The sequence below is a fragment of the Mytilus californianus genome, unplaced genomic scaffold (genome assembly GCF_021869535.1).
Source record: "Mytilus californianus isolate M0D057914Y unplaced genomic scaffold, xbMytCali1.0.p SCAF_51, whole genome shotgun sequence".
NCBI classification, from domain to species: Eukaryota; Metazoa; Mollusca; class Bivalvia; order Mytilida; family Mytilidae; genus Mytilus; species Mytilus californianus.
The window spans coordinates 913,255-929,427 of record NW_026262703.1 but is presented as its reverse complement, the minus strand read 5'-3'; the positions used below and the strand labels follow the sequence as shown (position 1 = coordinate 929,427).

General features: G+C 31.3%; 1 protein-coding gene across 5 annotated transcripts in view; it reads right to left on the bottom strand.

Moving 5' to 3' along the window:
• Positions 1-12,779, bottom strand: part of LOC127703812 (neurofibromin-like) — a 97,071-nt gene extending 84,292 nt beyond the window's left edge. For 4 of the 5 annotated variants that reach the window (XM_052207882.1, XM_052207884.1, XM_052207885.1 and 1 more), the window contains exons 1-5: positions 12,651-12,779; positions 8,949-9,092; positions 3,561-3,644; positions 2,246-2,314; positions 1,195-1,319 (exon numbers count right to left, since the gene is read on the bottom strand). In XM_052207882.1, the coding sequence (XP_052063842.1) occupies positions 1,195-1,319; positions 2,246-2,314; positions 3,561-3,644; positions 8,949-9,092; positions 12,651-12,713 (485 nt within the window). In that variant the 5' untranslated portion in view covers positions 12,714-12,779. Of the gene's footprint in view, positions 1-546; positions 574-1,194; positions 1,320-2,245; positions 2,315-3,560; positions 3,645-8,948; positions 9,093-12,650 lie in introns of all 5 variants that reach the window. The other variant, XM_052207883.1, reaches the window with a different exon arrangement.
• Positions 12,780-16,173: the final 3,394 nt, after the last annotated feature.

Sequence of the window (16,173 nt, the reverse complement as noted above, 5' to 3'; positions counted from 1 at the left end):
ATTTGCTATCATTTCATGGCTGATTAACCATGATAACATATAGTAACCCATGAAAAAAAAAATTTAAATCCAAATTTGCATACATAAATTCAATGTTTAATTCCGAAAATTAGATGAGTTTTGAAACACATTTAATGTTACAACTCTGGAAGCACCATCTTCTTTAATCAAATTTAAAATGTTTCCGACATATCAAAAATTAATTGACATTAATCGTTAGTTCTGCCTTAATAGCGAAACCCACTTACATATGAACTACATATCAAATAAATTAATAAACTATTACATACATACAAACAATGAATGCAGGGATCCTATATATATAGTATACAGTGCAACCTCGTTATAATACCACCTTTTAGACTAGGCTTATTTTTGGCAATAAACGAGAATGGCAATATATCGTGTGAGACATTTTTATGCGAATTTTTTTTATCTTGGATAAATGGGCTTCAGGAATGAATGGCATTGCAATAACCAGGGGCATTATAACGACAAAATACTGCATATGCACAGACAAGAAGTGCACTAGTATAAAATACATACATTTTGTTAAGGTCACTGCTGTCATTTCTAAATAGATAAATTTTAACATCTGAGGAATAAATTAATTCTAACATGGGAATTTAAGAATAATTCAATTCTAACATGGGAATTTTGGAATAAATCAATTCTAACATGGGAATTTTGGAAAAAATCAATTCTAACATGGGTATTTTGGAATAAATCAATCTAACATGGGAAATTTGAATTAAATCAATTCTAACATTGGACTTTTTTTTAATTATTACAGAACTCATTACTTTACATTTATAAAAATTCCATGCACAAATTCAAAGTAATGTCAAATTATTGAAATAGGAAGTGACTGCACAGTAGATCTACAAATCACTTACACAGCACAACTCAACATTATAAAGTTACAGACCAAATATCAAATCATTCCATCATACAGAGGTCGAGATATATTAAACAAAATTTATGGATGGACCAATGGAGGATGAACAGAAAGGAAAATTGTGAATGCAGTAGTGACAGTAAAATTACAATCCTGATGACAAGTCTAAGAGGCCTAAAAATAATGTCTTCTTTTTTGAAGCCTTATTCAGATTTTTTTTTTATCTTTTAAGTTTGACTAAAGTCATAAATCACATATTTGTTTTTGTTTACTAAAACTTTTCAATGTTAACTCACTTTGCAGATATTCTGTTGAAAACAGCTCCAAAGTTGTTGAGACTGAGAGCAAACAGGACCTTGGATGACAGATTCTTTAGTTGTAATACCAATGTGTTTGGTGTGTCTGTTGACTGGTTCAGAAACTGTTTGAAAAAGAAGATAAAATCTAGATGTTTATTGTATAAAAACTTAAAGAGTATAGATCTACATAGCAAGTTAAAATTATTCTTAATATACATAATGAATAGCCTCAGTTATGTCACAGTAAGAGTCTCTCCTCATTGTATAATAACTTAAAAAGTATAGATCTACAAAGAAATTAAAACTTATTCATATAAATAATTAATAGCCTCGGTTATCTCATGGTAGCAGAGGTTGTGGATTTGGTCCCTCACAAGCTCCGACCAGGAACTTTAAAATTGATATATGTTGCTTCACTGCTAAGAACAAAGCTTTAGGAATTTGAGCAAAGACTAGTTGGCAAGAAGTAAAAATAATGTGTCCAGATGAGGCTACATGTTATCATGAATGTAACCTTCAGAAATAGCTCTTTTAAAATCCAGCTCAGTGTGTTGGTCTAGTGCAAAGTAAAATTCAGACTATAATATCACATTATCATGTTCTATTTCTTAATATGCATGAATATTTTCTGTTGGATGTTAAAAATCCAAACATTATTTTTTAAAAAGTCATTTTAGGTTTGGTTATAATTCAACCAAAAATAACTACAAAATTGCCTTCTTTCTTATTTCCTAATTTTGAATAATGTAATACATTGTCTTAAAGGCATTACATTTTCACTTATATTTGAATATTCTTTGGTCTGCTGAGTAACTGGAGTATCTCAGTTCACACCAAGTAAGGTTAACTTTACTATGTACACTGAAGCTAGAAAAATACCGATAAAAGTCAACCCGGATCACTGACTCAGAATCAGAAAATTTGGGTCAACTAAAATAAGTTATCACATGGAAACACTGTGGTTACAGACAAGTAATAGTGTCACCAATCCCAGTGAATTACACATATTTTTGTCATTCATGTAATAAGAAAATTTGTTTCAACTAACCTTACAAATTTCTGGCAGTAACAGCTTGACATAGATGGCTTCATCAAGTCTTGACGTATCTTTTGGTTGCTGAAAAATGAATAATACATCTGTACAAATTTGTGTTACCACTAACTAATTGTTTACATTTTTGGTTTTGTCATTCTCTTCATCTTATCAGAAATATCATTTTTCCAAACATGTAACTCTTGTTTATCAAAGTTTAAAACCTAATCCATCATTACGTTCCCCAGTCATTTCTATGATATTTTTTTTAAAACCAAAATTGGATAAGGAACTTTGGAAAACCTTATTAATTAAAGCAGCCTGTTTCACATCAGCAATGCAGATTTTAATATATAACAATTATTTAAATATAGATTCTATCACTGAATCGATTGTGATGCAATATTTCTCCTTTCATGACAGTTAAAATTCAAATATTTGAAATCAACTGTTGAGAGAGGAGAAATATTGTGTTGCTATATGGAGATATGTGGTGCCATCAGGTATGGTCATCTTTTTTCGTGACATCACATTAGCGAAATTGAGGAAGCAAGAAAATAAGATTTTTCCCAATGAAAAACTGAGCTCAAATGACTTCACGTTGATAATTAGCAGGTCAGAGAAAATATAGATCGGCTAAAAATTAGAGAAACTTTTCTACATAAAAAATAAAACCTGAACTAAATCATGTGAATAGTAAATACATGTATGTTTTTTAAAGTAACAATTTTTTGATGTTTGCTTATAGTCCAGTGACACTTTTTTTTTATTTGATCTTTTGCCTCTTTTCAAATGTCAAGATTTTATTCTGTATAAATTGTTGTATATATTATATTCATGTGTATAAATTCATGTGCATAAATTCATGTGTATATATTCATGTGTATAAATTCATTTGTTTATAAATTCATGCGTGTATATATTCATAATATACAAGATAATGGAGTGTGTGTCCGAGCGAGAACTTCTCTATGTTCATTACTTATCTAAAACTCATATTTCACTTGCTCTTTGGTCGGGTTGTTGTCTCTTTGACACATTCCCCATTTCAATTCACAATTTTAATTTTTACAGAGTTTGTCTTTAGTGCTGTCACTGCCGTGTGGAGACAGTAGAGTGCCTCCCGGTGCTTCAGGTTTATGCTCTTATAATATACAAGATAATGGAGTGTGTGTCCAAGCAAGAACTTCTCTATGTTCATTACTTTAGGAATATTTATCTAAAACTCATATTTCACGTGCTATTTGGTCTGGTTGTTGTCTCTTTGACACGTTTCCCATTTCCATTCCTAATTTTATGTGTATAAATTCACTTCCTTTGAAATACTTACTGAATTAAGTACTTGCTCTAGTGTGTCTAGGATTATCAACTGAGATTCAAAGTAATTCCTTTCTGCCTCTGGACCAATAATTCTCTAAAATAATAAAATTAAAAACAAAATAAGTTAAAGTCCAGTGTATATATATATGTCAAAACATTTTGTGAAAATAAATGATTAAATGTATTCAGTGACTTTTCAAATGTGAAATAGAAATACTTGAAAAGCGATTTGGACACATGAAATTTATATAAGGTTCTGATTTGGTAAGTCCACAAGCTCATACCCGTAGTGAAAAGTTTAATTTATAAAAGGTTCTGATTTGTTAAGTCCACAAGCTCATACCCGTAGTGAAAAGTTTTGATTTATAAAAGATTCTGATTTGGTAAGTCCACAAGCTCATACCTGTAGTGAAAAGTTTTGAGTCTCAAATCAAACATTTTAATCAAACACTTGTTAAGGAGAGTTGTCAGAATTTCTGTCAGGAAACTTAATCATCAATCTATTTTCATACATGTATGTAACAAGAAATGATTTTTTTTTTTGCTTTTTATAAGAAATATTTGTACCAAATGTTTATGTAAAAAATTAACTCTACACCTATTGCTACTTATATATTTTTTAAGATACTCAAGGACCGATGGATCTACACATCTTCAACAGTTGGCACAGTAGCCTGAGGATTGTATAACAGTTATTGGAGTGGCCAAACAACTATTAACAAAATAAATGTAGAATGTGTCCATGGGACACAGATGATGCCCCCGCTTGCATATCATATAAAGATATAAAGGGACATAACTGAAGAATGGTAAAAGTGATGCTACCCAAATTTGTACTTGATCTGAGTTTTGTGGTAATAAGCATTGTGTAAAAGTTTCATAACATTTGGTTGAGGCAAACTAAAGTTAGAGAACAGAAACGAAAAATTCAGCAATTTTTATGTTTATAAAGAGGCATAACTCAAGAACCGTAAAAGTGACGCCACCCAATTTCAAACTTGATCTGTATTATGTGGTAATAAGCATTGTGTATAAGTTTCATAACAGTTGGTTTAGGCAAACTAAAGTTGTAGAACGGAAACAAAATATTCAGCAATTTTTATGTTTATAAAGGGGCATAACTAAAGAACGGTAAAAGTGACACCAACCAATTTCAAACTTGATCTGTACTAAGTGGTATTAAGCATTGTGTAAAAATTTCATAACATTTGGTTGAGGCAAACTAAAGTTAGAGAACGGAAACGAAAAATTTAGCAATTTTTATGTTTATAAAGGGGCATAACTCAAGAACGGTAAAACTGATGCCACCCAATTTCAAACTTGATCTGTATTATGTGGTAATAAGCATTGTGTATAAGTCTCATAACATTTGGTTGTGGCTTACTTAAGTAAGAGAACAGAAACGAAAAATTCAGCAAATTTTCCATTTGTAAATAATAAGGCATAACTCAAGAACGGTAAAAATGATACCACCAAATTTTGAACTTGATCTGTATTATGTGGTAATAAGCATTGTGTATAAGTTTCATAACATTTGGTTGAGGCAAACTAAAGTTAGAGAACGGAAACCAACTTTGGGACGTACGGACGTATGGACGGACGTACATACAGACGGACAAGGGTAAAACTTAATGCCCCCTCCGCTATGGCGGGGGCATAAAAAGTTGTATCTCTGGCCTATTTTGTCGAACACATGAATTTTTGAGATGGCAGCATTTTTTAACGTATGGAAAAAATAATGAATGAAATGTTAATTATATATGTAATAAAGAATACAGGTAAATTTAATGTGTAATACAATCAATGATAATAATTATGTACCGTATTTCAACAATTAATGTCTCTTCAGTAATGCTCAAGGCCAAAATGTTTGGAATCAAAACCTATTAGAAACGTTGTAAGAGCTGATATATGAAATTTTGAAAAAGATCAGAAGTGTTGTCATGCTCAACAAGGAAGCAGATCTAAGCATGAGGGAGATACATTCCTTAATTTCAAATAATTACCTTAGTTTTACAATAGCAAATGTTGGTAAAACAATTTCTATATTTTCATGCCAATACAGAAGTACCAGTCTGATGACATTTGTATTTAATTATTTTTAAGTAAATAATAAATTACATCTGACATGACTTTTTCAATATCACACAAGATCTCAACCCTCAACCAATATATTCCCTCGGCCAGAGCTCTCAGGGTTATATTGATGTCTCAGATTGACACATGTGTGAAATTGAAAAAAAAAACACATATATATCATTCTCTATATTTATATTTGTTTACTTTTATGTTTTAAATAGAAACAAAATTGGTATCAACAAGATAAAAAAAACTATGTCAGTCAGTCCTGGTAACAGATATCAACAACAAGGTCAATATAAATTAACACTGTATCAATTAAGGTCATGTTAGGTAAATTCAGGTAAAAGTCGACTAAATTACAATTTATCACAAACTGATAAAATACTTGTATACTGACACTCCCATAGTGTACCTCGTATGATAAGAGGCATGATAATGGACACCACGTGTAGTTGAGAAAAAAATAGTGAAATTTCAAAATATGGATAATAAAAATGGAATAACAAATGGACTAAAAGGAAAAACCAATTCTACGGTAGAATTGCTGGCTATGACAAATGGAAAATCAAGTAAGATTTATAGAATTTCACATGTCTTATGTTCAGTTTATTTGTCTTATTATCAAATATCAACAAAACTTTGTAACTTGGATATTTGCTTTGTAAATGTATATCGAACTCAATAAGTATTCTGATAAACTTTTGCAACTGGATTTTTTTTTTAACAAGTTCTTGATGCTGAATTAAGTTTTACAATCGCTCATAATTTAAAATGTGACTGATTAAAATTTGTTAACTGAAAGAATTGTTTACTTTTTTTTTGGCATTCATGTTTTTGTTCCTTTCAAACATGTTTGATTGAATTAGCCTTCTCTTCGTTGCTGAATTTTTCAAAGTTTGATTGAGAATTTACGCATAGATCAAATATTCATTCCAATAATAATTCATATTTATTTTTCACTAATAAAAAAAGTGTTGTTATTTCATCATATCAAAATATCCAATATCCTTAATACCAGGTAAAACTTTACACAGGCCAAAGAAAAGTTTTACAAAAGCAATCGAAAGACTTGCATTTGCGAGGAATTATTTTCAAACAAGTCCTGATTGACTTAAAGCATCAAGTTCTTATGTAGGACACTTAACATAATAATAATAATAATGTATAGACGAAACATGTATGTATGGCTTGTATCTACATTTGTAAGTCTTATATTTTTTAATAGACCACTTTCGAGTTCGTTGCAATTCCATCAAAACCTTTGATTTTATTGAACATCATTCGTATGTTAAGGGACATTGTCACTTCCTTCCCATGTTGAGCGAGCAGTTGAAAAAATATGATTCTATATTGCACGAATTATTCGGCAAATTAAATTCTTATAATTGATAATCCGCACTGCTGTCATTAAGGAATTGTGATTAAGTACCTATGGAACAATTATTATTTCTACTTTATCCTGCATAATGACGATCACAAAGACTCTTGATGAACTTTAACAGTGCAGGGATACAGGCGATCCCCTCGATCATCATAAATGCATGCATAATTAACAAACTTTTCCCTTGAAGGACATAACTCGAAAGTGGTCTATTAAAACAGAACCAAGGCCATACAAACTAGATTGTAACTACCTAAAACATGCAAATATTTATGGGAATGATCAATGACTAACATGACTAAATACCATTTTAGTTAATTCTTCACTGATGAACCTTAAAAATTCGTATTGTGTTGCATTGAGTTTATACACATATCAAAGATGTATAGTAAAGATTTTCAATGTGTTGCCAAAAATTGAGTTTACTCAAATATTCAAAAATAGTTAAGGTAGCTAGTGTTGTTCAATTGACAAAAAATGCAACCTAAGATCAGCTATAATTGGTTAAGCTAAACCAATCAACTATATATTATGTAATTGAATGTATTTTAAAAGAATTAATAGGAACAAGAATGGCATTCTCAATATGCTTATTTATTACAAATGAAGAGCAATGCTTTAAAGTTCACTTAAAATGCAACAAAACTTCTTGCTTGAAGATTTAGAATATAGTTGAAGTGATTCTACATGAAAATTGCAACCATTTAGATTGGGCTCCAAGACTTTCAAAGTATTTATTTATAACTGATTAGAATCCATTATAAAATTTTACAATCAATTACTAAGTTGGATTGCCTTAACCTACTGATTTTCTATTTTTTGATCCTCAGAACATAGCTAAAACAATTTAAGACTTAGACAGGCCATACAGCAAAAGAATTGTTTATATTTTTTCATGTTTAACTTGTATGTTAGTCTATCTAAGGCCAATAAATTCCTATTAATTGTACATTTCAAGACCTCAAAATGTGTTTACCTTGGTAACTTATCTGTGTAAGGGAGATAACTGGCTATACAAACAACATAAACGTGAAGATGAATCTTCAATAATTGTTTGGTTGATTGTTAATTGTAATACATGTATAATGTCCAGTGGAAAATGTTTCACACATATTCACTACAAGAATATATTGAACTATTTATCAAAGATGTAGATTCTGCAAAGTGAGGCAGGGCTGCCCTAGGTAAAATGTAGGTAATATGGATAGCCTATGGAAAAAGTAATGTCTAGGCTACCTACAGACCACTCAATAAGTTCTTCAATGTGTTAAGAGCTTACATTGTAACACTCTCTTAGCATTGGTCTCAGATAAAAAGTCTCCATTCCTACCTAATTAACATGGCTACACATCCCACATAGCCAAATGGGTGCCTCTACATATTATGAACTACATGTACCAGACATGACAAGTTCAAGTAATCATATTTTAATTCCCTGTTTACCCTAAGCTTGGACTTAAAAAAATATCTAATGATTATACCAAATGATGGAGAGAAAAAAGAAGTGAATAAATTTAATCATTGTATGAAAATGTAAAATAATTTTATTGATTTGTAAAATTCATCACCCATTAGCAATCAAATACCTAATACCTAATATAATAAGCTCCATCTTATATTTTGCTCACCTGTCATACTGAAAACAGAATTGTGAAAAAAAACATAAAAGTAAACACAAGGTACCTCGGTTAAAAACCAATTTTGATGTGCATTTTTACAGTGAATCTTAGTGATTTGGGGTGATTCACTTAGAAATACATTTTTTATCTCTCTGTATACATACATGACATATGACAGGATGTCAAATCAAATAGTTTTCACTTTAGATCACTGCAATCACTTTGTTTCACCTGTGATTCACTCAACACCAGCCAGAGTGATTTTTAACTGAGTCATCTTGTGTGTAATGTACAATTGTACCGCTTATATAATTACCATACTGGAAACAGACTGCAGTGTCTTTGTAAGACCATTGATGACTTCTCTGAACTTGTACTTGCTAACATTAATCAGACATTCTTTGTTCTGTTCTACATTCTGTATGGATTGTGTTGTATGTAAGCCTGTCTTGATAGGCAGCTGAAGAAAATAAAAACATCACTGAAAACATGGAAAATGTATTTTACCTACATTGTATACCTAAAGATTCCCAATATCCCTGTCCCTCCTCAGTGTAAATAAGGCATTTTTTACTGCTGAACAGGACTGTCAATTACTATGCATGTATATTGATTGAAATATTAATTAGCAGGTGATTCCCGATGTAAATCAGTAGTGTTTGATTATTATTGCTATATTTTTACTGGAATTAGCATTTTGTGAATTTCAAATAATTTTCAATAATTTATGGCAATATAAATGTTTCTTGCCTGGCATGTGTCAAGAAATGATGTTACCTCACGATGCATCATTCTCACATACAATAAACGAATACATGTTGATGTATTTTGACTGGCTTTACTATCAAGCAGTGAGCCAGGATGCCAGGCCTTTTTTTCAATGGAATATATTATAAATGATACAATAGGTCCGAGTACACAGTTATCGTCCTTTGATTTTCGTTGTCCACGAATAAAGTCCCTAGTGTGGACAGTGTGTTGCTTGCCAATTTTTTTAGTACCCCTTCCAAATGTATTCCTTCATGTTTTATGCCTCAAATAGCAAGTAGGGGGATGAAATTACACTGTAAAAAAATTTGGGTCATGAATTGTAAAGTAAAGTAGTGATTTGGTCCAGCTGAAAAAGGTTAAAAATTAGCACTTCGGAAGCTGTCAAAAGATTTCAAGACCCCCTTAACATAGAATTGTCCATATTTTGAGTTAGAGCCGATGAAGTTTTCTATAATTTTGATATGATTTGTCCCAAAAGTAGTACAACACACTGTAAAAATATTATTGAGAAAGCGCAGGTGGGATTTTTTTTATTTTCATTTATTGTCTAAAAGAAATGCACTACGAAATAACTGTGTACTCGGACCAATAGAATAGTTTTATAATTGAATAAATGTGGTGCTATGAATTTAGGGAAACAATTTAACAGTGAATCTTCAATCATTAAACTTTAACCTTTACAGTTCTTTACCTTTCTGGATTTTTCATAAGCAATGCATAAATGTATTGCCCAGTAACCATGGTAACCTTTATTTTACTGATAACTTATTTGTTGGTCAAAACTTTTTTCTTTATTTCTCAGTATTTTATTGTAATCAGGAATTTAATTTTGAAGTTTTTCTTTTTCAAATGTATCCCCATAGCTAATCTCTACTTTGGTAATATCTTTAATTCTGTAAATTAAATACGATCAAAAGAAAAAAATGTTAACTGGACATTTGAACATTTCATACTATCATAAGCAAAAGACAACTGATCCAGTTTAAAATATCAGACACCTTGTTTGATTTTTATACAATATGCCATAAAAAAATTAGCATTTGGTAAAATCAGGTTTGTTAGATAACATAACATAACATTTTTCAACAAAATCAAACAAAATCACCTACAGTTTTGAAGATGGTCAAATGGAGCAACTTTTTGGAGAACACATGCAATTTTTTGGTTTCCATCATAAAAATTAAACAAAAACAAGTTTAACAACCGTGGAGAATTAGATTTACTTTGATATAAAAGGCCCTGAAATGACAAAATGTTAAACAATTCAAACGAGAAAACTAAGGGCCTGATTTATGTACAAAACAGTGAACCAAAAAAACAAAATAACTCTAGAACGGTAAAAGTGACGCCACCAAAATTCAAACTTGATCTGTGTTTTGTGGTAATAATTATTGTGTATAAGTTTCATTACATTTGGTTGAGGAAAACTAAAGTTAGAGAACAGAAACCAATTTTGGGACGTACGTACGTACAGACGGAAAACAAATATGATATTCAGCAACAAACCACAACCACTGAATTACAGGCTCCTGACTTGGGACAAACACATACAGAATATTGTGGGGGTTAAACTAGTTTTTTGGCTCCAAACCCTCCCCCTCACCTGGAAAGTGGTGTAACAGTACAACAAAAGAACAAACTATAAACGAAACATGTATATATATATTCAATACTTTTACTTGAGTGGACATAATTATATATTCAAGTGGCCTTCATATATCTACAGGAAGAAATGACAAAATCTACTTGAAATATAGTGTATAAAAAATGAAAAATTTTCCTTATTTTTTCAAAATTTGACATTAATGATCAGAGAAACACTTATCATTCAAATTTTGTCTCCTTTCTTGTAATCTTTCGAAAGGGTACATAGTACATGTATACATGATAAATGTATTTAAATTTTAGTCCCAAAAATTAGCAATGGTAGCATGACTCTTGTGATGGTTTGATTAGAATATATTAATATATACATTGCATGTTACCATTTTCAAAAGCCATTTAAACTTTCCTGATATTAAAATCTCACACAAATAATCTGAGACCTTTTGGCATTTTTGGTTCAAGAAATAATGCATTTTTTTTTTTATTCTTCTCTTCATGTACAGATTTTTGAAAGTTGGTAGAGATTTTCCAAAGATATGATTCTGCAGATGTAAGAAATGACTCAATATTTTTCTATATTTTATAGTTAATCAAAATCATTCTTTCATACATTTTTAATGACAAATTAAACTTGCAAACTTGTATTACAGTCATGACAGTTAAACCATTTGCTTTTCTTTTGGAAAATATAATTCCAAAATTGTTGCAAATGGTGATCCTGTTCATAATTTTAAGGTCTCCTGAAAGTTGGGCATTTAAAGGCCCTGTAATATTTTGTAGGGGGCTATGGGGAACGTTTTATACTTTTTTATGCTATATACTTAAAAATTTCCAGGAACCAACAAATTACAAAATGTAGATGACAACACTGTTACAATTTACTTTTTAATTTGTTTATAATACATGTGCATGTGCTCATCATTACAGAACTAAAATGCCTAGGTACACAAAAGACATTATGTAAATTGTATACTGCCATGGATACAGATTCATTAACATATAGTTGGACTGGACTATAATGAAAATAACATTTTGTCGGTTCAATTTTTTTACTTGATATGTTGGGCCTGTAGTCGACTCTGTTGTTTGTGGGTAATTCTTTTTAAAAATCCTATCAGTTTGGGTCCATAGTAATTGACTTTAAAGATTTTGAAGCTGGCTGCATTTATCCTCTGAATTACATCACTGCATTTTCAACAATTTGGGAGGTTTTCTGTTTATGATTTCAATGCAAATTCAAGGATTTCGATCTTAAAGTTTTATTTAACAAATATAAAAGATGTTAAAAATATAGAATTTATTATGGCGATAAGTCGTCAGACAGATAATAAATTATGAAAAACGCCTACGCAAAAACCTATCCTATTTTCTTGCAAAACAAAAATCAAGGTTCCAACAACAATTCTATTTCGTGCATATACAATGTCAATTTACAACAGTCATATTGTTTAAATTTTATCAATGACATTATCCAATTTAATCTGTAACGAGTGAGTAAACAAACATAAAATTCGGTCACACGCTCCAGGGCATTGTGTCGGTGACATTCATTCATAAATTTTTGAAGCCAATTCTTACAGCTGCGCTTTTACTACGACGAATTCATCAACTCACATCCACCGATCACACATGACAGTCTTACCTGAGCATCAAATCGACTGATCAGTGCCTGCACCCATTCTCCTGGTTTTTGTGTTGCCATCATTAGAAAGTTATACAAATAAATTCATTCAACATCTAGCCTTCCGGTACTGTACCCGCCATGTTTATTATGTTGATATTATTTACGCATGCGTATTTGAAATTTGACCTTATTTGGATTTTAATCAAGATAGCGATGCAATCATGCCGTTTGCTGGACGATTTTTTTTTCTGACGGAATATTTATTTTTTCCTTGTGTACATCTTGCTTATTTTCGTTTGTACAAATTTAAAAACCGCATAATTTTTGTTTGGCAAAATATTAATTTTCATCAGCATGGCAATTAATATTTTGCCAAAATTTGGTGAAGGTTATTTATTTTTCAGTTCTTACCAGGCTCTGGGACTATATCCCAGCTAGGCCAGAATATTCGTTTCCAAAATCCTAATGCACACCACAATATCAAATGGTCGCCCCTTACTTTCAAAATTTTTAAAAACTGTACTTTTAGGGAATAGAATTACTGGGGTCTGCTAGAATATATTATTCCAGATTGGGATCTACTTTTTAATTAGAGACATACATTATGACAAGTAATGTATTTGTCACTGGGTCTACTCTGGGACATAAGGTATATTGATATTAGTATAATAATCCCAGGTCTACTAGAATAATATTCTTGAACAGTTCTAAAAGGTACTGTGGGATATGATTTGACGCCTTGTGAGCTTTGGCTCAATTTAAAGACTTGAAAGTTTATTATGATTATGCAACCAGTACAAACTGATGATGTAACTTGGCGAACCTGAGACTGCTATAACAATTTCATAGAAATCTACAAACATGAGCTTAATAAGTTTGAACTAAACTACACTAAATCTGGGACTTATGCATTGAATTTATCTATTAGTCCCCGGCTAAATCTAAGAGAACTGTACATAAATAATCTTAAGAGTGTACATGTATATAAAATATATCTTAAAAAAGAAACCACGGTATTTGGTCATATAACCTGACACTGACAAAACACGGGTTCTGAAATCACTAATTTTGTCAATTCATCAGTCTTTCTAAATCTTTGAATATGGCCCAGATGACGTTTACAAAATTGCTTTTGAAAATTGGGATCCGTGTATTTTATTGATGAATTAGATCTAGAATTGTGTGGCAAGGAAAGGTTTTAAAAATATAGTTATAAATGATTACAGGATGAGCAATTTTCATTAACTGTCTTTATACGCGATGTCCCGTCTTTTCTAAACAAAATATGAAATATTCACTTTGATAAAATTATACTGGATGATTTTTCAGAGAATTTCAATGAGGACAGATAGAGTCGAAAGCTAATGACAATTAATTTATGTTTAACCGTCATATTTTTAAAATTAAACAAATTAATTTTAATTAATTATTCGAGGTGGAAAGAAAATAAATTTAGATTTTTTTTTTAATTGTGGGAAAAAATGGAAGTGGAACAAATTTCCGAAGGTATGTGTCATCTGTGTGTGTGTTTGGTTTTAAAAGGGGGGTACACAAACTAATCCAACAGCAAAGAAACTGTTACCGGTATAGGACAATGATAACACAGTTAAATTCTATTGGCCAGCAACAACGTTTTTTTTTTTAATTTGAAATTTTTTTTCTCGAAATATTCTGACGAACAGTATAAGGTTGGGGGACAAAAACAGTGCTTTTTTTCTAACTGAAGTCCAATTAAGGGTTAATAAGAGAAAAAAATCGAAGGTGTTAATCTTTTGTTTTTAATAAAATTATATCAAGGAACATACTATTCATCTTCTGTGTCGCGGTGACTAAGTGGGTTGTCCTACGAGAGTATGCTAAATGTGGCTGATTTGGTCCTGATCGCGCGGCTGGCGGTTCATGATTCTGTCCTAAAGAGGTTTTGTTTACATTGTATCAGAACGACAATAAAACAACAATGCCTTTTCAGCAATCCCTTATAGGTATACTAACTTCTTGAAGTATATGTGTCGTCGATTTTTTATTGCAAAAGTTGACCGGAAAATTCGCTAAATAAAATGTCCTGATAATCAAAACCATTGATGCTGAAAATTTATAATTGACATGTGCCATGATGACCATACACCAAATCTCGGTGCAAAATACCATATACATATGCCTTGTGGTCATGAAAAAGCTTTAAGCTATTACGAAAAACAGTAATGTTGTCTCAGTTTAAATCACTTTATCTAGAAACAATAATATATTGGTCGAATTTCAAAATGCGAAAAATTCATCTAAAATGATGCGATTAAAAGGAAAAATGATAAACAGTCTTACATATATATGTGTGCAGAACTAATAAATTGCTGCAAATCATACGCAATGATTTTGCACAAAACTTTTGGCAATACCTTAAATGCGGCTTTGGTGTCCCGGGTCTCGTTTCTCTGGCAAAGAAACTTAAAGGCTCTAATTTCGTGTTGTATACTCTAGAACATGTTCTCCTTATTCAATTGAAAAAATACGATGAACATGTATCGTTTTTTTGTTTCTTTGTTTTTTAAGCGAATATTTGCGGGAAGCATGGTGTGCATTGGATGACATCTCTAGTAAACACTTGTAAAACATATACAAGGAAGATTATTGCAACCTCATGATGACATTTCAAATAATCGTTGTTTGTACATACTCAAAACTTTCGCCGTTTTTGTTTTGTCAATTCAAATTGGCCACACGTGAATAAATTCTAACATACTTCATATCTTGATAATTTTAGTAGTACCATGCATTGTACTAAAACACAATTGAGTTCGCCATAAAGAACTGTTTATAAAGTCTTTACACTAAATTCGTTAGAGGTGTACTGATTGTAGCTTTGTCTGGGAAAACATTGTAGTTTATTTATTTATAGTTGAAATTCAACTTTGAACTAGCTTGCAGTAAAGCTGAGAACTCTGAGATCGATACTTTCGGTCTGTTTTCATTTTGTGCCCTTTTCAACTGATTTTTATAGATTGTTTTACACTACTATCTAATGAAAAAAAAAGGAAAGGGGCGGTGAGCGCTCACACATATATTTAACTCAGCCAAATTCTCTGTGCATGTCCCAACTCGCACATGTAGTCCAGTTTATCTCTTTGTATGCCGTCTCTCATAATTGATTTTTGTTTTATCATGGTTACTAGCTTAGATCATGTCATTTGCTTTCTCTTTTGCATACAAATAAGGAGATGTGGTATGACGACTTCTTAAAGGAGTTATTGTCCTTAACTTACAAATTTTACCATTTTGTTTAAATATATTGTTGCCTTATATTCTGAAAACTATTATAGAGAGAATAGCAAAAATCAGCAGCTATATATGATATGTACAATTAATAAAATTGAGAATGGAAATGGGGAATGTGTCAAAGAGACAACAACCCGACCATAGAGCAGACAACAGCCGAAGGCCACCAATGGGTCTTCAATGCAGCGAGAAACTCCCGCACCCGGAGGCGTCCTTCAGCTGGCCCCTTAACAAATATGTATACTAGTTCAGTGATAATGGACGTCATACT